This window comes from Bos indicus, chromosome 14 (assembly GCF_029378745.1).
Source record: "Bos indicus isolate NIAB-ARS_2022 breed Sahiwal x Tharparkar chromosome 14, NIAB-ARS_B.indTharparkar_mat_pri_1.0, whole genome shotgun sequence".
Taxonomy (NCBI): Eukaryota; Metazoa; Chordata; class Mammalia; order Artiodactyla; family Bovidae; genus Bos; species Bos indicus.
The window spans coordinates 4,693,173-4,720,630 of NC_091773.1; the positions used below are offsets into that span (position 1 = coordinate 4,693,173).

General features: G+C 45.9%; 1 protein-coding gene across 7 annotated transcripts in view; it reads left to right on the forward strand.

The window, feature by feature from the left end:
- The window catches only part of FAM135B (family with sequence similarity 135 member B), a 264,335-nt gene that overhangs the window by 180,287 nt on the left and 56,590 nt on the right, over positions 1-27,458 (forward strand). For all 7 annotated transcript variants that reach the window (XM_070802404.1, XM_070802408.1, XM_070802409.1 and 4 more), the window contains 2 exons: positions 42-215; positions 3,195-3,321. In XM_070802404.1, the coding sequence (XP_070658505.1) occupies positions 42-215; positions 3,195-3,321 (301 nt within the window). The remainder of the gene's footprint in view (positions 1-41; positions 216-3,194; positions 3,322-27,458) is intronic.

Genomic DNA, 27,458 nt, shown 5'->3' on the forward strand with positions numbered 1-27,458 from the left:
GCGCCACCACCACTCACGTAAATCACTCCCCTCCCTTGCAGGCTGAGGGACATGGCCGGGGTCCCCGTGATCAGCAGCCGTGTGCTGGGCCTGCACTTCCACCCCCGGAGAGGCCTGCATCACCAGGTGCCCGTCATGTTCGACTATTTCCACCTGTCGGTGATCTCGGTGACCATCCACGCCGCCCTGGTGGCCCTGCAGCAGCCGCTGATCAGGTATGAGGTTACATGTCCTGTGGTTCTGGGGGCAGGGTGACCGCTTTGGTTTCCTTGTTATGCTTGAGTCTCCCATGTGGCTGAGATGCTGAGAGCTGCCCAGGGGACATCAGTGCAGACCAGAGAAGCTCCCCCAGGCTGCAAATTTCAGCTCTGAGCCTCCCTGAGGGGCAGAGGAGAGGTGGACAGGGGCCTGGGGGAGGACATGGATGGGGAACCTAGGAGCTGAATGGTTTCAACTTGCTGTCTTCAGCTGACCTGGCTTCTTTCTAACTGTGCCTTATTTGAAAAGCCACCTAACATCTCTGAGATACACGGTCTCCATCTCTAAGCCAGGACACTCGTGGGGGCTGTCCACATAGGTTTTAGTGAGTCTCACATGAGGACAGTGCCCAGCATGCAGTTTTCTGCCCGCTCCTCCGGTGGCTGTTTGTTTAAGGGTAGGACCACTTGAGTGGTCCCATGCTTTCTCTTCAGGGAATTGTCCCAGCATCTCCATGGCCTCAAGGTGCACTGAGGTTCTATGAATGCCACAACAGAGGGCCCGAACTGGCAACAACAAGCATGTCCTATCATACCCGGGCATCTTCATCCAAATGCCTGGCAGGACCAGAGGTGCCATCAGCTCGCTTCAAACCTCCTCCATGCATGAGGGTGTGGGTTACACATGTGAGCAGAGAGATATTTGGGGATGAAATCTTGTATTATGCAGTTTCTGGAAGGGAACTTTCCTGATGTCCCTTTTCAGGACACTTCTCAGTGCTGGGGGTTGAAATGCAGGTTGGGGAAACTCCAGTCCCCACTCATGGCTGGGTAGGGGTCAGTGTCCTGATCCCCTGCTGGGGTCAGCATGTAGGAAATGAGATCTTGGTGGGGTGATGTGACCATGCTGTACTTCCCTGGTCACCATGCCCATCTGCTTGCTGAGCTCCATCCTGGGCTCTGCCTGCTAATGGGGCTATTTCAGCTCCTCTGCATAGAAAGTTTAACCTCCTAACAGAAATAATTCTTTGCAAGTTTGTCTGTAGCCACCTTGCCAGAGAGCGGCACAGATAGAAATTCACCAGCAGAGTTGAGGCTTCTCCAGGGATGGGGGTAAAAATAGACCTGCCTTCTGTTCTCTGGGCTCTGCAGGAAGGATTCCTATGAGTTCACTCACAGTGTTTGGGAACCCTTTAAGGTTATGGGAAATACCTGTCAAGTAGGGCAAGCTCCAGTTTTTCCAGAAAAGCAGTTTTAGCATCAGTTGTTAAGTCCAGCGAGGAAGAAGCAGGTGTGGAATGAAAATTTTACCTTAAAAGATCCTTCCCTGAAACAGACTCAGGTCTGTTTAACCTTCAGTGTTTAAACCTCAACTGGGTACACCTGAGGGACTCGGCAGCTCAAGGTCACACTGAAGTCAACGATGAGTTATTCTAGTGACTAATTTGCAGTTGGTCCTCTGAATGTGCCATGAGCATCATGGCTCATACACAAATTCTCCATTTCTACTGCAGTGTTCCATTTATCCACATTCTAGCTAAACTGTAGAGTTGCTTCGAATCTCGGTTCTAAACAATTCCAAGACATGATTCTATTAGAGTGGATTGTATTTGTGGTATTATTAACAATAGCTATATAAATAGAATAACGGTTATGTTAGATTTTATGATTTTGTGGTATTATTGACAAGAACTTCTAGCATTTATTGAATCATTGTTCTTTGCCAGACATTGTACTTGCACGTGGCTAAACTCATGGAATCCTCAGACAACGCCACTGTTAAGGTGCTGGTATCAACCTTTTTGACTTATGAGGATACAGGGAGGTTTAAAACTTTCCCCATGGAGCTGGAAAATGCTGCTGCTGGAATTTAAACCCTGGTAGGCCTCAGTGGGTAAAGAATCCACCTGCAGTTGCAGGAGATGCAGGAGACAGGGTTCAGTCCTTGGGTCAGGAAGGTCCCCTGGAGGAGGGAATAACAACCCACTCTAGTATTCTTGCCTGGAGAGTTCCATGAACAGAAGAGCCTGGTGGGCCATGGTCCATGAGATCACAAGAGTTGGACATGACTTAGCAACTAAACCACCACCAACTCACATGGGCTTTTCTGATCTCCCTTGATCCTAAGATGGATGGTTACCATCTCTCTGTGCTCGTTAATCTTGTGATGCCTTGCAGAGCTGAGCAGGGTCTGTATTTTTGTCTGTGGAACAGGTACAGAGTTTCTAACTAGTGTTGACACAGTGAAAATCTTTGACATCCACGATCCTATGAAACTTCTGTGTGGTCATGTCGTGGAGGTGGATACTGTTTTCCCTTCTCCCACAGAAGAACAGAGGTTCAGGAGGGGCCTGGGGGTTGGAGGACTTCACTCTGGGTTGTACTAATGACAGGAGTAGTTGTAGGACTCATACCACATCAGATGGAGCCTCCCCTTGTCTTTCTGCTCAAGATCCCATGCTGCCTTCCCCTGTGGTTAAGTCACCTCTGCCTCCATGCATCTCATCAAGCAGGTTGTGGGCATTTATAGACAAAGTGGAATGTGTGACATCCTTGGCCCCAAAGCTCATGTGCCAGTTACACCCACTTGTCCTGGTGGCATCCATAAATGTCCCACCCAAGCATCCCTCGGGGGTGAGCTGTGTGTGCGTGCTCAGTCGCTTCAGTTGTGTCCGACTTCGTGCCATTCCGTGAACTGTAACCCTCCAGGCTCGTCTGTCCATGGGGTTCTCCAGGCAAGAATATTGGAGTTGGATTGCCATGCCCTCCTCCAGGGGATTTTCCTGACCCGGGGATTGAACCCACATCTCTTGTGTCTCCTGCATTGACGGGCTGGTTCTTTACCTCTAGGACCACCTACTATCTCTTCTAAATGGCTTATCTCAGGCTCCCCAGCAACAGCGTCAAGGAGGCGGAATTAATGGCACCATCTTTTCCTTTACATCCTTCGACAAAAGTTAGACACATTTTCAATTCTTTCAATTCACTTCTTTACAGTTTTACTCGCCCAGGAAGAGGCTCCTGGCTTGGGAAAGGCGGCCCAGACACAGGACCAGAGCAGTCTAGCCTTTCCCTGGAAAACCTGGTCTTCGGAGCTGGATACTGCAAGCCGACCTCCTCAGAGGTAACGTCTGTGTGGGGCAGTGGCCCCAAGACTGCAGACCTCACTTGGCAGGCTGTGTCTGTTCTGTGAGACTTCTGTTCATTTCAGATGCTGCGTATAGAGTTTCTCTGCTCCCTCCATCCTTATCTCTTGTTGACCCATCCGTTCCTTCTTTGGTTGGCTGCTACATTTATCAATCATATTCCTAATGCCAGCCCCCAGGGTAGTGGCAGAGAGGAGGGTCTTCACATGGTACGCCTGTCATATGGCCCCTTGAAAAATATGGTTCCATGGAGGTCATGGGACATGTTGTAAGAGGCTTTCCCTCCTGGACCATGTGGAACCTCAAAAGCCCTTTGACCATAAGCTCATTTCAAAACCTGGCTCCATCCTTCATTTGCTCACTTCTCTGAGCCTCAGTTTTCCCACCTGTAGAGTGGGGTTGCTGATACTCAATAACCTCGCAGGTGAGTATGTGTGTTCGTTGCTGTAATAGGTAAAAAGTTCCATCCCTGCTCCAGACCCCCCAAGGCTTGACCGAAGGCTTTATCGTGACCATATCATAGCCCAGCCTCTCCCTCTGTCCCATGCTGCTTCTCACTCCTGCATATGCTCTGCCTCTGAGACCTCCCCAGTAGACCCACCTGAAAATCTCCGACTTAGACTCTGTTTTCCAGGCAACATGGTTTGGAACATCAGGGCATATCAGTGGTTGTAGATCAATTCAGTGCATCTTTGACGACACTTCTATCCCCAGACATGAGCCTTTGCTGGGACCACAGGAGCACAGGGTATGATGGTGATCGGGTGTCTGCCCTGAAGGAACTCCTGGGTGCCTGTCTGCACATCCTCGAATGCCCCTCTGAGAAGTGCTGTCTGATCTCCTAGCAAGAAATTCTCCCTCCCAAATGCTTTCTCTACAGTCAACTCTAGGCATCTCTGTCTTTCCTCCAGTGGGCTCCAGACAGCTGGGGACAGAGCCCAGTGCCTTCAACTCCACATCCTTAGGGCCCAGCACTATGCCTGGCACATGTGGTTAACCCTCAGGAGGTGTGTGTTGGATGGATGACTGATCCAAGTACCTGGTCATGTTCATATAGAACTCTGAGCAGTGAGAGAGCTGAGTCACAGAGGGGTTCCTTGCCTTATACGACGGCAGACAGAGAGCAGCGGGAGAGTGAGGCATCTCCATGGACACCTGGATGCTAAGAGGGAACCGTTCAGAAGCCCTGGACCTGGTGTGGCTTGGGATGAGGAACAGTGTAGATCATCTCCGCCTGTCTGATTCTGTTACATCTGGAGAGGCCGAGCATCACTGCAGTGATGAGGCAGAGAGAAGGCTATGCTTTCAAATATCTGCTCTGCTCAATACTTTGTGATGTGGCGGACTCTATTCACCCTGTAAAAATTTAGGCTCCTTCAGTCTAAAATGGGACAATACCTATATCTTAGAAAGGATTTTAGTACAGAAATAGGCTCACAGCGGGCGCAAGATACAGTATCTTTTTTTTCCCCCTCCATTCTTTTCTTGGCTATTTTTGGGGATGTGTGTCAAAGAAGACATCTCTGTCTTTCACAAGAGTCAGATAAAATAGCTTATTGGTGGGTGCTCAGTGGTGAACTTGCTCACAGCTCAATGGGCTATTTTCAGGACCAGTTCCATTTGGGTCCCATCTGATTATGTGGGCTCAGAGCCCCGTGCCCATCCTGTGCCTTCCCCCCCGCCCCCCGCAAGGCAAGGGCTGCCAAGCAAGGAATAAAATCCACTCCCCCGCCTCCCTCACGGGCTGTGCCTTCAAGTCCCCGAGAAGCCCAGTGCATTAGCAAATAACATCACAATCTGTGGAGATTGCAGCATCAGCTGGAGCGATTAGGGAACAGGTGTTCCCTTCAAAATAAGCCTTTGTGTGCAGAGACATGTGCAGGAACTAGAGATTCACAGCAAAGTAAGGTCATTGGCATGAAAAATCCTCAGGGGGTGAGAGTTGCCATGACGTGACACGCCTCCTTCCCCAGGAGCCCAGGCGTCTCTGGTCCTGCAGCCTTGCTCTTTCCTGCAGCATCTTAAGCAAAGAGGGCTTCCAATTTAGGGCTGAAGCTGCAGCTTGCATCCCCTTCCCCTCCCACCTCCAGAAACGCCAGCAGCTTTGCCCCAGGGGAACTGTTTTCCCTCTCCCACTCATGGCTTATCTGTCAAAGAGGATACTAATGCCTGCCTCGCAGGGTTGCTGAGAAGATTAAATGAAATAAGCATATAAAATCCTGCAGCGGAGAGCTTGGCACAAAAGTGCTCAATAAAATCCTCTGCTGGTCTTATTTTTCTTTGCGTTTGTCCACATAATTAAATTGAATGTTACCCCAAGAGCCTTGTGTTGTCGTGTGGGAGGGACGTGGAGGGTCTTAGATGTTCCCTGTTCTTGGCTTCCGCTCCACCCCGCTGTGTGACCCTGAGCCAGATAATTGCCCTCTCTGGGCCTCGGTTTCTCAATATCAGAAAGAGGATTGGGTGAGATCACTCTGGAGGCCTCCTTGAGTCCTCGCTGTGGTCTCTTATATTGTGATATCCTGACACTTCCTGGTACAACTGAGGACACTTGACTTGTGCTTGGTGTATTCAGATTCTCCACAGAAACAGAATCAATAGGATAGTAAGATCACATGTGTACATACACACACACACATATACACATGTATAAAGAGACAGAGAGGTAGACAGACTTATCTTAAGGAATTGTCTCATGTGAATATGGAGGCCAGCAAGTCCAAAATCTGCAGATCAGGCTAGTAGGCTGGAGACCCAGGAGACAGTTACAATTTGAGTCCAAAGGCCATCTGCTGACTGAATGACCGGCTTCTTTCTCCTTTAGAGTGGGGAGGACAGGTAATGTGTGTGTCAGTCTTTTTTTTTTTTTTTTAATATCTTCAACTGATTGAACGAGGCCCACCCATGCTGTGTGAATAACCTTTACCCATGATTCAAATCATGATTTAAATGTGAATCTCCTCTGAAACACACTTGCACAGAAACGTCTAGAATAACACTTGACTGCCTACCTGGGTACCACGGACGGGCCCTATGGACACGTAAAATTGACCGTCAGTGCTCAGGGTCTGACAGATTCTACTTGAAGGTCAGGAATCCAGTGACTCACAGTTGGGAGAAAGCCTTTTTTCCTCAGGAGCTGGGGCACACTCACTTTCTTCTCGTTGAAAGAAGTGGGGTCACTCCACTGCCCAGGGCAGGAAGAGCCACGTTGTGGAGAGACACAGACGTTAGGACTCCCCTCGTTCTCAGAGCCCCGCCTCCTTGGGCGGCGGAATCTGGGTGTCTGTTCACTTATCTGCTAGTCCTCCGCTCTGCTGGCCTCTGTGTGCCGCAGGGACAAAAACGAACAAAACTCAAGTCTTTACCCTCAGTGGGTCATGGGATCTAGTGTGTGAGGCAAAGGAGTAATTAAAATGTTTAAATTCCATGATTGTGTGAAAAGTGTCAGTCAGTTCAGTTGCTCAGTCATGTCTGATTCTGAGACCCCATGGACTGCAGCATGCCAGGCCTTCCTGTCCATCGCCAACTCCCAGATGGACCCAAACTCATGTCCACTGAGTCAGTGATGCCATCCAACCATCTCATTCTCTGTCATCCCCTTCTCCTCCTGCCCTTAATCTTTCCCAGCATCAGGGTCTTTGCAGATGAGTCAGTTCTTTGCATCAGGTGGCCAAAATATTGGAGTTTCAGCTTCAGCATCAGTCCTTCCAATGAATATTCAGCACTGATCTCCCTTAGGATGGACTGGTTGGATCTCCTTGCAGTCCAAGGGACTCTCAAGAGTCTTCTCCAACACCACAATTCAAAAGCATCAATTCTTCGGCACTCAGCTTTCTTTATAGTCCAACTCTCACATCCATACATGACTACTGGAAAAACCATAGCCTGGACTAGACGGACCTTTGTTGGCAAAGTAATGTCTCTGCTTTTTAGTATGTTGTCTACGTTGGTCATAACCTTTCTTCCAAGGAGCACTTTTTCCCACTTTTCCAAGTGAAAAGTGTGATACTCATCATTTGAAATCATTTTTTTTAAATTTTGCTTTTATTTGTTGTCCTCAATGTGCAGCATGTGGGATCTTACTTCCCAGACCAGGGATCGAACCCACACCCCCTGCAGTGGAAGCACAGTCTTAACCACTGGACGACCAGGAAAGTCCCTGAAATCACATTTCTGAATGCCTGCTTTACACCAAGATACTCTATTAAACCACTGATGCATGTGGATTCCATCCATTTCCACAAAACAGTTTCCTATTTCCTTTGACAACTGAAGAAACTTAGAGGTTAAGCCGTATCTGTAAAGTCACACAGCTGGGCAGGGGCCAAGCTGGCATTTTAATTCAGCCTGATGCCAACTCCCCACCTGTCTTCAGCTGCTGAAAAACTGAAAGTATTATTTGCTCAGTTATGTCTCTTTGTGACCCTGTGAACTGTAGCCTGCCAGACCCCTCTGTCCATGGAATTCTCCAGGCAAGAATATTGCAATGGATTGCCATGCCCTTCTCCAGGGGATCTTCCTGACCCAGGGATTGAATCTGGGCCTCCTGCATTGCAGGCAGATTCTTTACCAACTGAGCCACCAGGGAAGCCCCTCGGTTAATCAGCACTGGGTTGATGGCAACCAGAGAAAGGGCTTGGGCTCGTCTGCTCTGCCCAGGCAGGTGAATGTTTGCTTGGCTCCCATGGGTGCGCCTTGCACAGGGCACATGATCAGGAAGGCTTTGTTGAGTGAATGAGTGGCTGAGATCCTAGAATTTGAGAACATCAAGATGAAAGAGATCAAAAGCCCGAGTCGGGAGATGGTTAGGCCTCTAACTTTCCCACAGATCTATTTCGTGGTGGTGCTCTGAGCCTTGCCGGTCCTGTGCTCACTGGCGGCGATCACAGAAGACATGCTGCCCGAGCAGAGGACTGTGCCTCAGAGGAACACGCCGGCCGCCAACGTGAAGGCCTTCCTTCCTCCACTTCCCTTAGAAGGTGCTTCCCCAGATGGAGGAACGTGTGTCCTTGAGAGGAAATGCCGGCTCCCTTTTGTTTGGATCACTGAGAAGTGAAGAGCAGTATCTTCCTCGAAGGGCGTGGTGCTCACCCGGCGCGTGCACACATGTGCGTGGCTTCGCAAGTCCTTCTGTGCTGAGCTCTGTGGCCTGACAGCCCCGCCCTCACTGATGGGAGGCGTGTGCCTGTCGGGGGTGGGCACGTGGAGGGAAACTGAGGCACAGGCCTGACTTCCACGTGGAAATCTCCCCTCTCCCAGATGCACTGTGCTCTTCTTTATTTTTTTCCTTTTTGCTCCATTTCTGTTGGGTTCTTTCCTCTGTACCCTTTGCTCTAAATACACCCTTGCTCCTTGTGAGCATCTTCAGGTCCCTCTTGTGGAGATCCGGAGTTATGAGGGTAAGACATGGATGCTTGTTATTACTGTTAACACCTCATCAGGATGCCGTAAGGAGAGACACTGCTGTTGGTTTGTTCACTAATCAGACGATCATCAGGCGCCTCCCGTGTCTCAGGCTCTGCACAAGGATGGTGACGTAGGGTGAACAAAAACGGCAGCCTCGGCTCCCACCTCGTGGGGTGCGGTCCCTTCTGTTGCCCTTGGGGTCCATCCGAGTTGCTGGCACATCACAGGTGCTCAGTTAATGTTGGAGGCACAGTTGAGTTGAAATGAGACCTCACTGAATTATTATTTTTTTAATGTTTATTTACGTATTCATTTGGCTGCATTGGGTCTTAGCTGGTATCTTTGTTGTCTCATGCAGGATCTTTCATGGAGGTGCTTGGACTTTCTAGTTGTCGTATGTGGACTTAGTTGTTCCATGGCAGGTGGGATTTAGTTCCCCGACCAGGGATTGAAGCCTCGTCACCCACATTGCAGGGCAGAGTCTTAACCACTGGACTGCCAGGGGAGTCCCCCTCATTGGCTCCTTGGCTCTCTCTAGCTGCTGCAAGTGGGGGCCGCTCTTCCACGTGTGGCATGCAGGCTTCGCACCACAGTGGCTTCTCTCGCTGTGGAGCACAGGCTCTAGGGCGCGTGGGCTTCAGTAGTTGCGGCACAGGGGCTCATTAGTTGTGGCTCATGGGCCCTAGAGTGTGCAGGCCTCAGTAATTGTGGCGAATGGGCTCCGTGGTTACGGCCTGTGGGCTCTGGAGGGCTCAGCAGTTGTAGCGCATGAGCCAAGCTACCCCACAGGGCATATGGGATCTTCCTGGACCAGGGATCAAACCCATGCCCCCTGCATTGGCAGGCAGATTCTCATCCACCGTGCCACCAGGGAAGTCCACCTTCTACTATTTTGAGAATTAAGTTGGCAAACACTGTTGTGTTCTCCCTCTCCCTCTCTGCCAAACAGTTTCAGCAGTCTCATTTAAATGATTATCTAATTTCCTTAAAATCCTGGGGACTAAATAGTAGGTTGCTAAATGGTGCCTGGGCTATGATGGGCTTTCCGTTACATCAGTCTGCTTATGGATGCAATATAATTGTACAGGTTATTTCTAAAAGAGGATATAAATCAGTGGAAATGGGCTTTTCGTGCAGAAGTCTACAGTATTGATTATTTATGCACCACCCTTTTCATTAGTGAAGAGCTGCTTTATTCCACACTGCCTGCTTTCAGATGCCTTGCTCCTCTCCAGAGAGTCAAGGCATGATGGGAGGTGTCAGCTAGGAAAGGAGAGGATGGTACCCTCCTCCCCAGACCGCCCTGCATTTCCTCACTGCGTCATCAGGGTCCAGTGCAGCAGACGCTCAGTAAACACGTACCAAGGGACTTCCCTGGTGGTCCAGTGGTTAAGAATCTGCTTTGCAGTGCAGGGGATTTGGGTTTGATCTTGGGTCGGTGACCTAGGATCCCACAACCCACAGAGCACCTGAGCATGCGTGCTGTAACTTCTGAGCCCGCTAGCCACAGCTGGAGTCCAGGTGCTGCAACTGAGAGCCAATGCAGCCAAATAAATATTAAAAAATAATAAACACATACCGAGTGAATTGCAGGATGTGGATGCAGCAGGACATGCAGGCAATATCACCAGATTTGGAGGAAGAAAACCCGGTAGGCCAGGTTCTTCCACGGGTGAACTGTGAGAGCGTGGGCAAGTCAGTTCACCTCTCTGAGCCTGTTTCTTCTTGTCTTTTGTTGTTATTCAGTGGCTAAGTTATGTTCAACCCTTTGTGACCGTGTGAACTGTAGCACACCAGGCTTCCTTGTCTTTCACTGGCTCCTGAAGTTTGCTCAAACTCATGCTCATTGAGTTGGTGATGCCATCCAACCATCTCATCCTCTGTTGTCCCCTTCTCCTCTTGCCCTCCATCTTTCCCTGCATCAGGGTCTTTTCCAATGCGTTGGTTCTTCACATCAGGAGGCCAAAGTACTGGAGCTTCGGCTTCAGCATCAGTCCTTCCAATGAATATTCAGTGTTGATTTCCTTTAGGCTTGACTGGTTTGATCTCTTGGCAGTCCAAAGGACTCTCAAGAGAAGAAAACTGCTCACTTTGTAAATTCTGCTTTTGGTTCAGATGGGAGAGGGGGCTCCCCCTTGGCATACCCCTCTCTCTCTACTGTCTTCTCTCCCATCCTGTTCTCCAGGGATGATGAAATCATGACACCACATATCACATTTGCCTTCTAACGTAATTGTACCAGTTAAATATATCAAACACTTCTCCGTGTTAGGCTCTTGTTGGATATTTTTAATATGCTGTCTCTCAGCTCCCTGCATAGGTTCACATGCTATAGTTGAGAAAACTGAAGGTCTAACAACTTCAGCAAATAGCTCAGCACCAGGCAGAAGGTCCCTGATAGGCCTGGCACATGAGCCCAGGAATGACTGCATCTGACCCCTGCCTTCTGTCCACTTGGAATTATTATTCATCATGTCTCCTTTAATCTTCTAGTAAGTGAGGGACCATGTCTGCCACGCTTGGCATCAAGCATTCAACACAGGTATCTCTTGAATCAATAATTATATTAATGTTGGCTCCTTTTTTTGCAAATAATAATATTTTTTGAAGAACTCAAGTCGAAGCCATTCTGTGTGTACTTTTTCAGATAGTATTTTAGTTAATGCTCAAGTGTGAGGTTGAGTGATGTCACCATGAACAAATTAGCCCCATCTGTAGTCTCATGGAATTTACAATCTGGCCAGAAAAAAATACTGAAAAAATAATTTCATGCAAGATAAACATTAAGAAAGGGTCATCTACGGTGCTGTAGCTCTGCAGAAACATGTAATGGGGTCAGGGGGTTGGTCCCAAGGATATTGGGGTGGGACTTCCCCGATGGTCCATTGGCTAAGACTCCATGCTTCCCATGCAGGAGGCCTGATTTCAATCCCTGGTCAGGCAGTTAGATCCTACATGCCAAAACTAAAGTGGCTCAGATGATAAAGAGTCTGCCTACAATGCAGGAGACCTGAGTTCAATCCCTAGGTTGGGAAGCTCTCCTGGAGAAGGAAATGGCAACCCACTCCAGTATTCTTGCCTGGAAAATCCTGTGGATGGAGAAACCTGGTAGGCTACAGTCCATGGGGTCACAAAGAGTCAGACACAACTGAGCAACTTCACTTTCATTAAAAAAAAAAAAAAAAAATCAGTGATTGAGGGCAGGCTTCTTTGCAGGAGGAAATTGAATCTGCTTGTTCAACTAGAAGGTACTCAGGATGCAAGACTGAATTTAGATCCACCTTTTGCCATGACTAGTGACCTCCCAAGTCCTCCATCTTCCAAAGCTAGGCATTGCTAGGGGCCTCCCAAAGCATGTGGTCCATCTTTCTTTTTTTGAGAGAATATCCTTTGTTGGAGTTTTTACGTATTACTTTATTTAGCATGTTTCTATAGAATACCTATTTTCATTGCCCTCCTGATGGATTAGACAAGCACAGCCAAGGGAGAGATGAGGACCCCACATCACACGGGGTCAGTCTTTGGCTGGGGGTCTCCTAGGGAGGCACAAATGAGGGTCAAGCTTCCCGAACTCAGAAACAGTCATGAAACACTTCTCAGAGTGAAGCGTCTCTAATCTGAGTCAAAATGAGTGGATTGTCAATTGTAGCCGGGAGAGGAGGGCTGGAGAAGAGTGTTAGCAGGGCTACGGGCAGGGACTGAGAGGGCAGGGTCCGTCTGGGGACTCCAGGGAGGTCATTGTGGACGGACATGGGGCTGGGACGGTCACAGTGGTCTGATCATTAGGAACCCTGGCAGCTAGCTTAGCCACAAAAATATGGCAAGTCAGGGATTGGAATGACAGGATGGGTTGTCATCCTTGCTGTTATGTAGAGGACTGATCGGAGTAGAGTTTACAGCTGAGGCCAGAGAGGCAAGGTTGGAGGCCAGCGCAATGGTCCAGGAAGGAACAGAACAATTACCTGGGCAATGAAGAGGTGAGTTGAGCAGAGAAGAAAGATAGATGGATGTCAGAACTGCAATTGAAGTCGAATGGGGAGACTTGCAAAATAAGTGATGGTCAGGGATCACTACAAATAATCAACAAAATAATTGTTGGTCAGGGATCACTACAACTCGGTTGTGAGCTAAATTCCTAATAAAGAGAGTTAGTAAACTTGATTCACACTCAAGTGTGAATGGCTAGAATAATCCATTTTCAGTTCAGTTCAGTTCAGTCACTCAGTCGTGTCCGACTCTTTGTGACCCCATGAATTGCAGCACACCAGGCCTCCCTGTCCATCACCAACTCCTGGACTTCACTCAGACTGACATCCATCGAGTCAGTGATGCCATCCAGCCATCTCATCCTATATCATCCCCTTCTCCTCCTGCCCCCAATCCCTCCCAGCATCAGAGTCTTCCATTGAGTCAACTCTTCGCATGAGGTGGCCAAAGTACTGGAGTTTCACCTTTAGCATCATTCCTTCCAAAGAACACGCAGGACTGATCTCCTTTAGAATGGACTGGTTGGATCTCCTTGCAGTCCAAGGGACTCCCAAGAGTCTTCTCCAACACCACACTTCAAAAGCATCAATTCTTCGGTGCTCAGCCTTCTTCACAGTCCAACTCTCACATCCATACATGACCACAGGAAAAACCATAGCTTTGACTAGACGGACCTTTGTTGGCAAAGTAATGTCTCTGCTTTTGAATATGCTATCTAGGTTGGTCATAACTTTCCTGCCAAGGAGTAAGCGTCTTTTAATTTCATAGCTGCAATCACCATCTGCAGTGATTTTGGAGCCCCCCAAAATAAAGTCTGACACTGTTTCCCCATCTATTTCCCATGAAGTGATGGGACCAGATGCCATGATCTTCGTTTTCTGAATGTTGAGCTTTAAGCCAACTTTTTCACTCTCCTCTTTCACTTTCATCAAGAGGCTTTTTAGTTCCTCTTCACTTTCTGCCAGGGTGATGTCATCTGCATATCTGAGGTTATTAATATTTCTCCTGGCCATCTTGATTCCAGCTTGTGCTTCTTCCAGCCCAGTGTTTCTCATGATGTACTCTGCATAAAAGTTAAATAAGCAGGGTGACAATATATGACCTTGACGTACTCCTTTTCCTATTTTAGGTGACCCTAATTGACATTTTAGGAATCAGCAAACTAAAATGGATGGGAATGGGCAAATTTAATTCAGATGACCATAATATCTATTACTGTGGACGAGAATCCTTTAGAAGAAATGGTAGTCAGCAGAAGACTAATAATCAGCAAAACATTCTGAAATGTAGTACTTGGGTGCAGTCTCAAAAATGACAGAACAATCTTGGGATTGTTTCCAAGGCAAACTATTCAATATCACAGTAATCCAAGTCTATGCCCCAACTACTAATGCCAAAAGAAGTCAAATGATTCTATGAAGACCCAAAAGACCTTATAGAGTTCACACCAAAAAAGATGTTCTTTGCATTATAGGAGCTGTGCTTAGTCGCTCAGTCATGTCTGACTCTTTGCGACCCCATGGACTATAGCTCGCCAGGCTCCTCTGTCCATGGGGATTCTCCAGGCAAGAATACTGGAGTGGGTTGCCATGCCCTCCTCCAGAGAATCTTCCCAACCCAGGGATCGAACCCAGGTCTCCCGTATTGCAGGTGGATTCTTTACTATTTAAACTAACAGGAAAGCTGCAACATAGGGGATTGGAGTGCAAAAGTAGGAAGCCAAGAGATACCTAGAGTAACAGGCAAGTTTGGCCTTGGATAAATGAAACAGGGCAAAGACTACTTGAATTTTGCTGAGACAACACACTGGTCATAGCAAACACTCTCTTCTGACAATGCAAGAGATGACTCTACACATGGACATCCCTAGATGATCAATACTGAAATCAGATTGGTTATATACTCTTTGAAGCCAAAGATGGAGAGGTTCTATACAGTCAGCAAAAAAAACAAGACTGCGAGTTGACTGTAGTTCAGATCATGAGCTCCTCATTGCAAACTTCAGGCTTCAATTGAAGAAAGTAGGGAAAACCACTAGCCCATTCAGGTATGACCTAAATCAAATCTCTTATGATTATACAGTAGAGGTGACGAATAGATTCAAAAGATTAGATCTGATAGAGTGCCTGAAGAACTGTGGATGGAGGTTCATAACATTGTACAAGAGGCGGTGACCAAAACCATCCCAAAGAAAAAGAAATGCAAGAAGGCAAAGTGGTTGTCTGAGGAGACCTTACAAATAGCTGGGAAAAGAAGAGAAGCAAAAGGCAAAGGAGAAAAAGGAAGATTTCCTCACCTGAATTTAGGAGTTACATTTAAAAAGATGAATGTTTATCTCACAAAAGGGGAATGTTTATCTCTATTCTCTCTGCCCAGAATATCCTTCTCTGACCCCTCCCATCACTCCCTCCATCCAGAGAACTCCTAGTTAGCCTTCAAAACCCAATTCAGTCATTACCTTTTATGTGAAGCTTTCTTTGACTAACCCAGATAACCATAAGCTGCTGATTTGTCTGTCCTACATTTGCACTTTAAGCATACTTCTCTCATTTTGCCTGAAAGTAATAACTGTTTAATGAGTCTCTTTTGTTCCATCATTTCAAAGCATTCCATGAGGACATAGTCATTCATCTCAATATTCAAAATTAAATCACTCCAAGGACATTTTACCCTCCTTTCTCAGGGTGAAACCAGGTCACCCCTTGAGGAAACAGATGACAGACTTGGTCAATAACCAGAATTTTAAGCAGAACAGGAATTAAGGACCCTGGGACTGAGCTGACAGTGTCCAGGGTTCTTTACCTTTGTCGTCTTTGTGGAGATAATGACAGGTCGTGGTGGAGGGTCTACATCAAGGAAATTGGGGGCCATAAGAAATGGAGACCAAACGCTTGACCACTGCAAATACTAATGAGCGAATTAGAGAGGAGGACACAGTTCTGGCCACAGAGGCAATTGGCTGGGTGTTGGCTCTCATTCTGCCAGGATATATTTAGCATTGTGTGAATGTGAAAACAAGGTCTGAACATAAAGCATTTCACTGCTAATGGATTTGTGGGACCCACTTCTCTCAGCTGGTTCTTGATAGATGACAAGGGCCTGCAACTGACGTTGCCCAGCAGAGTAGTTATTCATTTGGTTCTTTCTTGACGTCTAGCTGGGCAGATATCTTCCAAAGGAAGTCTTGATGTCAGAGAGAAGGCCATTTCTATTTACTGCGGTCTTAGTGGAAGGGACGCTGATGCAGGAGCCAGAAGCTGGAGGTTCCAGAACTGATTTCCCTAGTGTCTATGCTGTGAGACCCCAGCAGAGCCCACCCTTGCAGATGGGCTAAATCAGGAAATGCAGAACCTTGGAGTTGGGTGGGGTGGAGGTCTGGAGGAAACTGCAGAGATGCTCCCACATACCCTTCATTCTTTTTGTAAATTAATTTTTAATTGGAATATAGTAGCTTTACAATGTTGGGTTTGTTTCTACTGTATAGCAAAATGCATCAGCCATGTGTTATACATACGTCCCTTTTTTCTGAACTTCCTTCCCATTCAGGCCACTACAGACCCCTGAGTAGAGTAGACGCTCATTAGTATTCATAGTGTTCATAGACACTCATAGTATTGATAGTGTGTATATGTTAATCTCAATCTCCCAATTCATCTCACCCCTCTCTTTCCCTTACATTTGTTCTCTGCATCTAGGTCTCTATTTCTGCTCTACAAGTAAGATCATTTATACCACTTTTCTAGATTCCACATGTATGTGTTAATATGCAATATTTGTTTTTCTTTTTCTGACTTACTTTGCTCTGTGTGACAGTCTCTAGGTCCATCCATGTTTTGCAAGTGGTACAATTTCATTCCTTTTTACTGCAGTCTTTTAGGCATCTCTAAGGACTGCATTTCCCAGGCATACTTGGAATTAGGTTTAAGCCTTAAGACTAGATTCGGGTTAAATGGGAGCAGAAGTGATACAGGCCTCTTTCCCCACTCTAAAACATCTTGCTTGATGATCTGGTCTTTCTTTCCTTTCCATGGTGACCTCAGTGGTCATGTGTTTAAGAGGGCAGTGGCACCAAACAGAAGAATTTGGATCTAGAGACACCCACACAGGAGAGTCTCTGAGCTCTATCAGACTTTGGGAAAACAGAAAGAAAAGAAAAATAATGTTAAGAAACTGAGATGTAGCAGTTGCTTGTTATATAGTTAGTATTAAGAAAAACGTGTTCCTTTCTATGTGTCAGACACAGTGAAAACTGAAAATGCATGGCACTGACCTTAGCGAACCGCAATCTAGAAATGGAGACTTTGATATGAGAAGATGGACCCGTGAGGACCCATGTTCCAGGTGGCAGGGTATCTGGTAAACTCTCACCTCTGAGAATTGGAAGGCAGACCACAGGCTTGCTGAAATGTGTCTCTGGAGGGAGGTTTCTCAGACTCGGCACATTTGATACTTGGGACATCTGGGGACACTGGGGGTGGGTGATTCTTCGCTGTCCTGTGTGTTGCAGGGTTTTTGGCAATATCCCTCGTCTCTGCCCATTAGATGCCCCAGCACCTGCTACTCAGTTGTGACAACCAAATATATCCCCAGACATTGACAGATGTCCCCCAGGAGGCCAAATTTCCCCTGGTTGAGAACCTCTGCTCTGGGGAAAGAGGTTGGAAAACAGAAAGTTAGCAGCAGCGTGTCTTACTGCATGTGGCTCTGTTTGAGGAGGTGTTACAGAAAACTGGTGAGCTCGGGAGGGAAGTAAGTGTCTTCCAAACACACATGGAAAGGAAGAGAGAGTCTGTGCACAAGTTTGGGGAATGGCAAAGCTCGAAAATCTCTTTCTCTTTGAACACAAACATTAAGATGATTATTTTTAAAAGCAAACAAAAACTTTGTGTGACAAGAAAACTCCTCATTTAAATAAAACGACAGTGGGCTTTCCTGTGGGCTCAGTGGTAAAGACTTCGCCTGCCAACGCAAGAGACGAGGGTTTGATTCCCGGTACTGGAAGATCCTACATGCCTCGGAGCAACTAAGCCCGTGCTCTAGAGCCCAGGAACTGCAGCTCATGAGCCCACATGGCACAACGACTGAAGCCCATGTGCTGCACAGTAAGAGAAGCCACCACAATGAGAAACCTGTGTACCACAGTGAAGAGCAGCCCGCACTCCCTGCAACTAGAGGAAAGCTTGCAAAACCATGAAGACCCAGCACAGCCCAAATAAATAAATATATAAATAAAGTGACAGTGACTGGGGGCAGAAATCAGATTAGTGCTCCAAATCTCCCACATATCGACCCAGAAACCTTCAAGTCAACTTCCATTTAGTTCCTAAGAGAAACCTGGAGGCAGAAAATCAAAGAAATGAAGCAGATTTAAGAGCACATGGAAGAGACTAGGAGCAGATGCCCTAACCCTAAGCTGTGATGCTGAGAGCGCACGGCGGCATGAACCCAGCGACCCTCCTTTAAGCAACTTTCTCCAGTAATGAAAATACACAGCAACCGGCTGATTGACTGTTTGGTGACACTGTTGCCCAGGTGAGTGTGGTGTGTGCACACACGCTCACACACGTGCACACGCACACGCACACACACACACATGTACTTGCACAGCCACGTGTGGTTATATTTGCAGGAAAGATGAAGCAGTCCCCCCAAAGTCACTGTGTTCTGGTTTGAATGCAATCAGCCAATAAGCAGGGCAGTGCACACTTATTTTCCTGACGCCCTGGCTTCTGTCTTTGGTCTGAGATGTGTGCTGGCCGAGGAGGAGCAGGTGCTGCAGGCAGATGGCTGGAGAGAGTCCTGGTAACTGGAGGGTGATCAAGGGCCTCTTGCTGCAATGCAGGCAGAACTTGCAAGCCCAGCTAGCCTCTTTGCACCTTCCTCCTTTCTCCAAGGCTCGCCCTGGACTGAAGGTGCTCTTGCATTGAAAAGGAAGAAAGTGAAATTGGGATGGGCAACCTGAGACCTGACATATGTGGCACTTGCCCCCAATAAACTGGCTCAAGAGTGTCCAGTTTAGCTCAGCCTGTCAAACCCACCTTGTCAACCACAGGTCTGTCCACTGCTATCTCGTGTCTGTCGAGCTCCATGGCTGCTTAGCTCTCAGTTATATTTGTTACCATAGTATAGACATCAGAAGTTCAGGATATTTGCACTTTAAAAAAATGCATTATTTACTTGTATTTTTGGTTGTGCTGGGTCTTTGTTGCTGTGCATGTGGCTTTTTCTGGTTGTGGCAAGTGGGGTCTACTCTCCAGTTGCAGTGCTCCAGCCACTCTTATTGCAGAGTGTGGGCTCAGTAGCTGTGGGGCAAGGGCTTCGTTGCTCCTTGGCATTTGGAATCTTCCCAGAACCCATGTCCTCCTGCATTAGCAGGTGTATTCTTAACCTCTGGACCACCAGGGAAGTCCTATCCACACTTCTTAGTAGCTTATTGTCAGTAAACAACCTTGAATATGGTACCAGGTCACAGGCAGAGAGTGCCTTTCCCTGGGGCCTGTAGTTGGGGATAGTTATTATATTAACCAGGAGTGCACATCAGAATCTCCTGGGAAGCACTTCTTTTTAAGATGATGTTTTCTGAGTCTTATTTCCAGAGACTGTGATTTAGCTCAATCAGAGTAAGGCTTAGAGAGCAGTATTTAAAAAAATCTCCCCTGATTCTGGTGTATCCTTGAGTGGAGGTCTCCTGGAATGAACCAGAAGGTACAGACTTTGGAATTGGGCTCACTTGGGCACAAACCCAGGATGGGTCACTCTAGTCCTTGAGTTCATCACCTCTCTGAGCTTGGGATAATGTATACACACAAGTGCTCAATTTGGAGGCAAAGCTCAATGACCTCCCTTTTCAACTGAGATATTTGGTCCAGTCCATGAAGAAGGCAATCCAAGCTTTCACATCTATGATTCTGCATATTCTAATTAGGCTTTGTTGATTGTAGCATTTCTTCCCTCCAATTTCCACTCTTTCCTCTGACCCCAGGTTGCATTAGGAGGCCCTTCCTGGACCCCAGTATCTTCTTGCTCATTCTCATCATCACAGACTTTGTAGTTGATTGTCATTGCTCATTGTCTAGCCAGTCTCATGAGACTTCAGCTTTCTAGATTGCAAGTATTGGGGGCAGTTACTGTTCACTGTATCATTTCAAACCAACAGGTGCCCCCACCCCAGAAAGAACCCTACGTGCACAGCCATTGTCACGTGACTCTTTTAATTAATTAGTTGATTTTTGGCTGTGCCGGGTCTTCCTTGCTGTGCGGGCTTTTCTGTAGTTGCTGCAAGCAGGGGCCGCCCTCCAGCTGTGGTATGCAGGCTTCTCACTGTGGCAGCTTCTCTCATTGCAGAGCAAAGGCTCTAGGGCTCACAGTCTTCAGTGGTTGTAGCATGTGCGTTTGGCCGTTGCAACTCCCAGCTCTAGAGCACAGGCTTAATAGTTGTGGCAAACAACTTTAGTTGTTCCGTGGCACGTGGAATCTTCCCAGACCAGGGATCGAACCTGTGTCTCCTGCATTGGCAGGCAGATTCTTTCCCACTGAACCACCAGGAAGTCCCGGTCACATGGCTCTTGATGCTTTCTATACTTTATCCTATTTAATGCCCATGATAACCCTCTGAGCTAAATCATCACTTGTACTTTGGACACGAGGAATCTGAGGCTCAGGTCACACAAGTGCAAAGCTTCAGAAGAGAACCCAGTGTGGCAGAGAGTGTCTAACACTGGTGTGCCTGGCCTTGGAAATTGCCCATGTAGGCACCTGGTCCACAGTGCATAAGAATCTCATGTTCATGGCAGCAGCCTGCCACCTTGCCACACCTTGCCCATCCTATTGCTTCACCCTCACCCACAGCTTTATAGAATGTTTCTCCCTCCTAAATATAGCAGGAATGCTCCCCGAACCTCTCTGTAATCATAATTGCTCCATCTGAGAAAACAAAAACCGTAATTTGAGCATAACTACTCATTGAGGAGTTAAAGACTTGGCAAGAGTCACTGAAAAGAATCATTTTATGTTCTGGCTCTTAGGCATGCCCTGGACTTGGAGTTAAGAAATCCATAATTAAATTGGACTCTGACCTTTATTAGCTTTTGTTCTTGAGTAAGTCAGTAAACCTTCTGAGATTCAGAGCCCTGGTCAGGAAAGTAACAGTAATACTTGTTCCTTTATTCTTTAACATAATCAGTAACTTGGCCATCTCACCATATTCCTGTATCTGGTCATTTTTAGTGAGACTGCAGCTAACCATGTGTTCTGCTTCTGTCACGGACAAGCAGGACACTAGTGGAGGGTATATATTTTAAATAAACAATTATATCATTAACTGTTAAATGTGTTACTTGCTCAGTCATGCCTGACTCTTTGCAACCCCATGGACTGCAGCTCACCAGGGTTCCTCTGTCCATGGAATTCTCCAGACAAGAATACTAGAGTGGGTTGTCATTTCTTTCTCCAGGGGATCTTCCTGACCCAGGGATTTAACCCAGGTCTCCTGCAATTCAGGCAGTTTCTTTATCATCTGAGCTACCAGGGAAGCCCATTATATTATTAAATCATACATTATAATTGTGACGAGAGTTAAAAATGAATAGAGCAAGTGATTGCTCTTCTACTCTCTCTGTGTCTTGTTTATGTCCTGTTTAGGATGATTCAACTACATGCCAGAGAACTCTTGTTATATATGATCATCTTTGGGAAACCCTAGCATTTCAAAATATATACCTGTTTAAGTGTCTGCAGTATCTGCCATGAGCCCTGGACTCTGGACCCAGGTTGCAAATGTTGCATTCTTGACTCTCTGCGTGAGTGTGTGTGTGTGTGTGTATGTGTATATGTGTGTGTACAATTTTAGACAGTTTACTTATTCTCTCTATACCTGAGTTAAAGTCATGTGTAAAATATAAATAATATTAATATGGAAAATGTATAGGTTTGGAATGAGAAATCAACGTGTTAATATATGAAAGCCTGCGACATAGCACAAGGTACAAGATCAGCCTTCCATAAGTCGCTATACATGTACTGGTTCCTACTAACAACTTATCATGAGCACATCATACCTGTGTGCCTGTCAGCTGATGGCTCCTAAAGGGAAAGGGTGAAACAGGTGAACAAGCAGGCGGGCCTTGCAATAATCCAGGAAAGAACCTGCCCCCAGGTAATTACCCCAGGAAATGGGAGGAGGAGTGGAAAGGGTGAGAGGAATTTTGGAGGGAGAATAAATAGATCTGGGTGCGGGAGAAAAAAATTCAAAGACAACTCTGGTTTTCTTTTTGGCTAATTGGGAATGGTATATATAGCTTTTCCCATTTATTCCCTTAAACTCTTTTTTGGTATTTTCTCAGTCTTCATCTCCAATGTGTAACCAGATCTGGTGCTTTCCACCATATGATTGCTGAGGGTTTTCCCTGAGTTTACAGTGCTCTGAACCTTCACTGGTGCCTGGTGGGTTTTTGTAATACGACTGAAGGCTGGAGTTCAAGGCTACGATGAAAGCTGCCTAGGTCAGGTTCCAGGCTCAGCAGTTCTAGAAATTACAGGAAAACTGGATATTGTGATGTTTTCCCCCCACATATCAGCCTGTTCTCCTAATCAGTGTCCCTTTTTTCTCACTGAAAAATGAGCAGGACCAATGGAATATTCCAAAACTCCATACTTTCTATCTCCAGTGTTATGCATAATTGAATATATTTGATAGTTTCTATCATCTTGAAAAATCACTTTTCAAATATTGAAATAATAAAAGATCCATCAAAGAACAGTGGTGTGATATTACCTTCTGTTCCCATGGAGACCAAATCACCAGTGTTCAGCTGTGTGATTATTAATGGCATCTGCTCATATAAGGCACACTGAGTGAGCTTGGTAAGTAAGCAAATGATATTTATCATCGCCTGCAATGTGTTCAACTCATTTCAACTTATGTTTGTCATTGGGATTTTATAAATGGTTTTATTTTCTAGTTTGGTTCCATTTAATTTTTTTGAAGGGCATGTTGCCAGTGTTTGGTAAGATATTTCTTGGCGATGTTGCGTAGTCTTATGAGAAACACTTTATTTGTGTGTGTGTATATGGGTTTGTTTGGGGAGGCATGTCATTGAACAGGATTTCTGCAGTGTAGACTCAACAGCTATAGCATACTATAGGAAGTAAGAAACCCAGTAAAACCGGAGAGGAATTTTTATTGAGCAAGTACTGTATGGTGTACAGAATGTTCAATTTTTGCAAACAGGGTCTCTTCTGAGCCTTGTAAGATCCATGAACATTTCACATTATGAATCCCATTCTATAGATGAAGACACTAAGGATCTGAGAGGCCAAGCATTTTTCCTAAGGGCACTTACTTGAAACATAATTCTAAACCACCTGTATGTAGTTCTGAAGTGATTGCTCTTCTTTGTGTTTTTCACTAAACTAAATTGTGGTTCTGAGCATAATGCTGGCCCCTGTGGGTTGTTCTCATGGTTAATGTATTTAAAGCGATGGTCACATAGCCACTGTTGAGTGAATGGTATTGGGTTGGCCAAGACCGGGGAGCGAGACCATACCTCTCACTTTAACAGAGTCTGCTCCACTAACTGTTGGAACTGAATCTCATTCCTCTCTGACTTCTGCCATCCTCTCTGCCTCATTGGCTGCTGCCTCTGGGTAGCACAGAGAGTCCTGTTCCATATTGATCTCATTGTCTTTCCCAAGAGAACTTTCAATGAAAATGATGCCTGTTTGTGGCTGCCAGGGTATCAGCTGGAGGCTTCGGGGAGCACTCCAACTTTGGCTTAGCCCTGCCTGTAGGCTCTGATGCATTCATGGGAGGGAGAGAGGGTTGGAGGGTGGAGAGCCCCTGAGAACTTCCCACGGTGCCTTAGCTACACTTCTTGAGACTTATCGTCGATGCTTTGAGTCTTGGCACTGTGATCCTTGAGTACCATAGTGCGCTCTCTGTCCCAAAGCCCCTTCATCCTGTTTTACTTAGCGGCCAATCACACCCCTTTGATTCCTGAACCCCTTTCATAGACAGGGACCCTGAAGCCCTGAGAGCGGAAGTGACTTGCCTAGGATTGTCCATCTGGTAAACTTTAGATGTTGGATTTAAGACTGCATTCAGTGTTCTGTCTGCTATGTAAGTTGTCTTGGTGATCATGGCAGGGAATTCATAGAGGTGTAAGGAGTTTTGCTCCATGACTAAGATTCAGATCAGACTCTGTACTTTCTGTGAATTAATAGAATAATATTAGCTAAAATATACTAATAATATTAACCAAAATATCTTTTCCGGGCACTGTCTTAAGCCTTTGCATACACTCTCTGCTTGCAGCCTATGAAGAAGCTGCCTTTTATTTCCCTCGTTTTACAGGCAAGGCAACTGAAGCCTACAGAGATAAGCACCCGGCCCAAGTCCAGGTAGGCTGTGAGTGACGGGGCTGGAGTTTCAGCCCACGCTGGTATAACTCTAGAGATTTGCTCTTAGCCATTATGTCTGTTCAGCTGGAGTCATCTTCTGGGGACCCAAACACATTTTCTGTGTTGCTTATCTGAGTGAGTCACCAGAAACCTCAGAATCACCTATGATTGCTTCTCCCTTCCATCCTCATCAGTGGCTGATTCCTTCAAACTCCAGGAGTCTTAGTTTGTCCCCCCCACTCCCTTATCCCTCTTCTACCTCCTGAGCAGATGCCCTTTTACCTGGAAAATGCGCAGTGTCCCATTTGTCACTCACCTTCTGGTCCTCTTCTCTCTCCTCGCCTCACCCAGGCTGATTGGAGATGATGGACCATAAGCGCATCATCATGACAAACAAGAGGGGGCGTCATATTCGCTTATTTTACATCTTTCAATGCAGATCTTTCAATCTGCACTCACCTTCAGCTTTCTCCCTATGTGTGCACTGTGCTAAAATCGTGTTTTCTTTTTTCACTTCTGCCAAAGGTCTTCCTTTACTTGAGTTTTCACATACATGCCTAGAATTTTCATCCTCCTTGAAAAAAAAAATATGACTATGTCTTTTAAATTATAGGGTCACTTCTTACATGGCATTTTTTCTTGACTTGCCCAAGAATGATACAGATACTGTGTGTGTGTGTGTGTGTGTGTGTGTTGCTGTAGCATTTATACACAAATTTATCACAGCATTCACCAAGCTGCGCCAGAACCATTCACCTGTGTGCTGCCTCACACACTCAACTACAAGGGACTTGAATCCAGAAATTATGTGCCAATAATCTTTTTAAACTTTCTAACAACATTCTGCTTAGTGCTTAGCCCAGAAACAACACCCAATAATTGATTCTTGAAGAAACTATATACATGATTGATTTGGGCACCATGCTGAATATTTTATGTATGTATATTCTACTTTGGGTTTCCCTGGTAGCCCAGTTGGTAAATAGGCTGCCTGAAATGCAGCAGACCTGGGTTTGATCCCTGGGTCCGGAAGATCCCCTGGAGAAGGCAATGGCAACCCACTCCAGTATTCTCACCTGGAAAACTCCGTGGATGGAGGGCCTTTGGCAGGCTACAGTTCCTGAGGCTGCAAAGAATCGGACATGATTTAGCAACAAAGACCAGATGTATTCTTCTTCATTCTAAGATAATGGCTCTTTGTAATAATATCAACCATAATTAGGGTTAAGACCACCCAAAGTCTTCTCGAAAGTTTCTCTTGGCTGGATGTAGAAGTATTACTAAAAATAACATTTGCATAAGGGAAATGGTGGAGTAGTTTGTAAAAAGAGAATAGCTCTCATTTACTAGGATCAAATGGCAACCCACTCCAGTACTCTTGCCTGGAAAATCCCATGGATGGAGGAGCCTGGTAAGCTACAGCCTGTGAGCCACAAAGAGTTGGACATGACTGAACGACTTCACTTTCTTTCTTTCTGTTGAGAGGCAGAGAGTGGCCAGCCCTAGGGGATCTGTGACTTGGGTTTGGTGAGGGGAAGGTATATAGATGCTGGCAGGTGGGGATGGGAGACTGGATTCAGGGTCAGAACAGGCTGGTGTCTGGACAATTGAAGTCAGGGCAAGGGGAAACCATGGGCAGAGGGCCCAGGCTTTGGTCTCTGGATTAGAGTGGCTTTCATAACAAACCCAGGGGGCCTACTTATCAAGTTACTGGGAGTGAGCTTGAGAGCCAGGCATCCAGCCACTGGTCTCCAGGGCTGGTGAGGGATTCATACCCATCAAGCCCTCCTGTTCTGCATGGTGCCTACTTGGTGCCAACCTCTGCATGGGTTCCAGCCCAATGGAGCTGGCGGCTTTCTCTCTGCTGCTCATTGAGCTCAGCAAACCTTCCCTCCTTTGCACTCCATTTCCTTTCACTTCTTTCTCTACCCTTCTTTTGCTTAAATCCACAAACAGCAATTTTCAAGGGAGATAAACCTCCTCAGTATTTGATCCTGAACAAGCTAAAATCCGATTCCCAAAAGATGTTCGTGCCAGATCAGGGAGTCAAGTCTTTAAGAATCAAAGGCATCAAGTGAAACAAAAAAGGAATTATATGAAATCAGAAATAATGCCCAGAGTGGAACTAACCTCTCCCATTGCTCCCACTGCCTGCCTCCTGTAACCCTTGAGCGTGATCTGATTATGAGGAGAAATGAGATGACATTATATTAACACTAAAATATTATTAATAAAAATAATAGAATTAACTGTGATAGTGATAATAGTCATCATTATTATTTATTCATTGTATCTACTATTTATGGAGTGGCCATCTGGTGTACTTAATATCTACCAGGCTCTTGATTTATTACATAACTAAAATCTGTCATCAATCTTGTATTATGGATGGCATCTCATTCCAAATTTTTTAACAGATAGATTCAGTGATTTCATATGCAGAGTGGAGCCCTGATGAGGTTAAAATCTGCTACACCAACATGTCAATTCAGATTGACCCTGACAGTGGAGGGCGTGCTCATTTCATTCAACACGTGGTCTCTCATGTTTTTAAAATATCACACATACAATTGGGAATTTTTAAAGAGCTTTGATATGCATCCAATTGCATTGATGGATAGTTATTTAGTTAAGTCAGAGCCTTCCTTCAAACTAGACTTTAAAAATAAAGACATTCATCAGAAAGGTGTTTGGGTTTTTTATGATGATCTGACAACTAAATTGCTTGTTCAGTTTGAGTTGTATAATGTTGCTCTCAATTAGATTAAATATTAAGCATCCAGTTTGCCAAATGCTGGCAAAATTGCTGAACATTACATACAGTTTGGAGAACTGCTTTTAATGAAGAACAAATGGAAGTTAAATACTAGAAAGTGAAAGTGTCAAAGCTATAAATGTTTTAATGGAGAGATTCAGCATTTTCAAATGTTGGATATTTCAGGATATTCTGCATTGTAATGATGGGTATTGACTCCAGTTACCTTAATTAAAGAATCTACTGTCTGCAGAATCCTCGTTAGTACATACAGTTTTCAAGTGGCCTATTCATATCATTTGAAGGCTCTGTCTATAATACTGAAAATCAAAATCACCCATATTTAGGGACTTCCTTGGTGGTGCAGTGGTTAAGTCTCCACAATTTCAGTGCCAGGAGCATGGGTTCAGTCCCTGGCCAGGAGACTAGGATCCTGCATGCCACATGATGTAGCCAAAACCACAAAACCTAATTAAAAACAAAACCAGTATTACTCATCCCCTCAAGCGAAGTCTGTAATAAACTTTAAAATTAAAAATTAAAAAAAAAATCACCTGTATTTGGAAG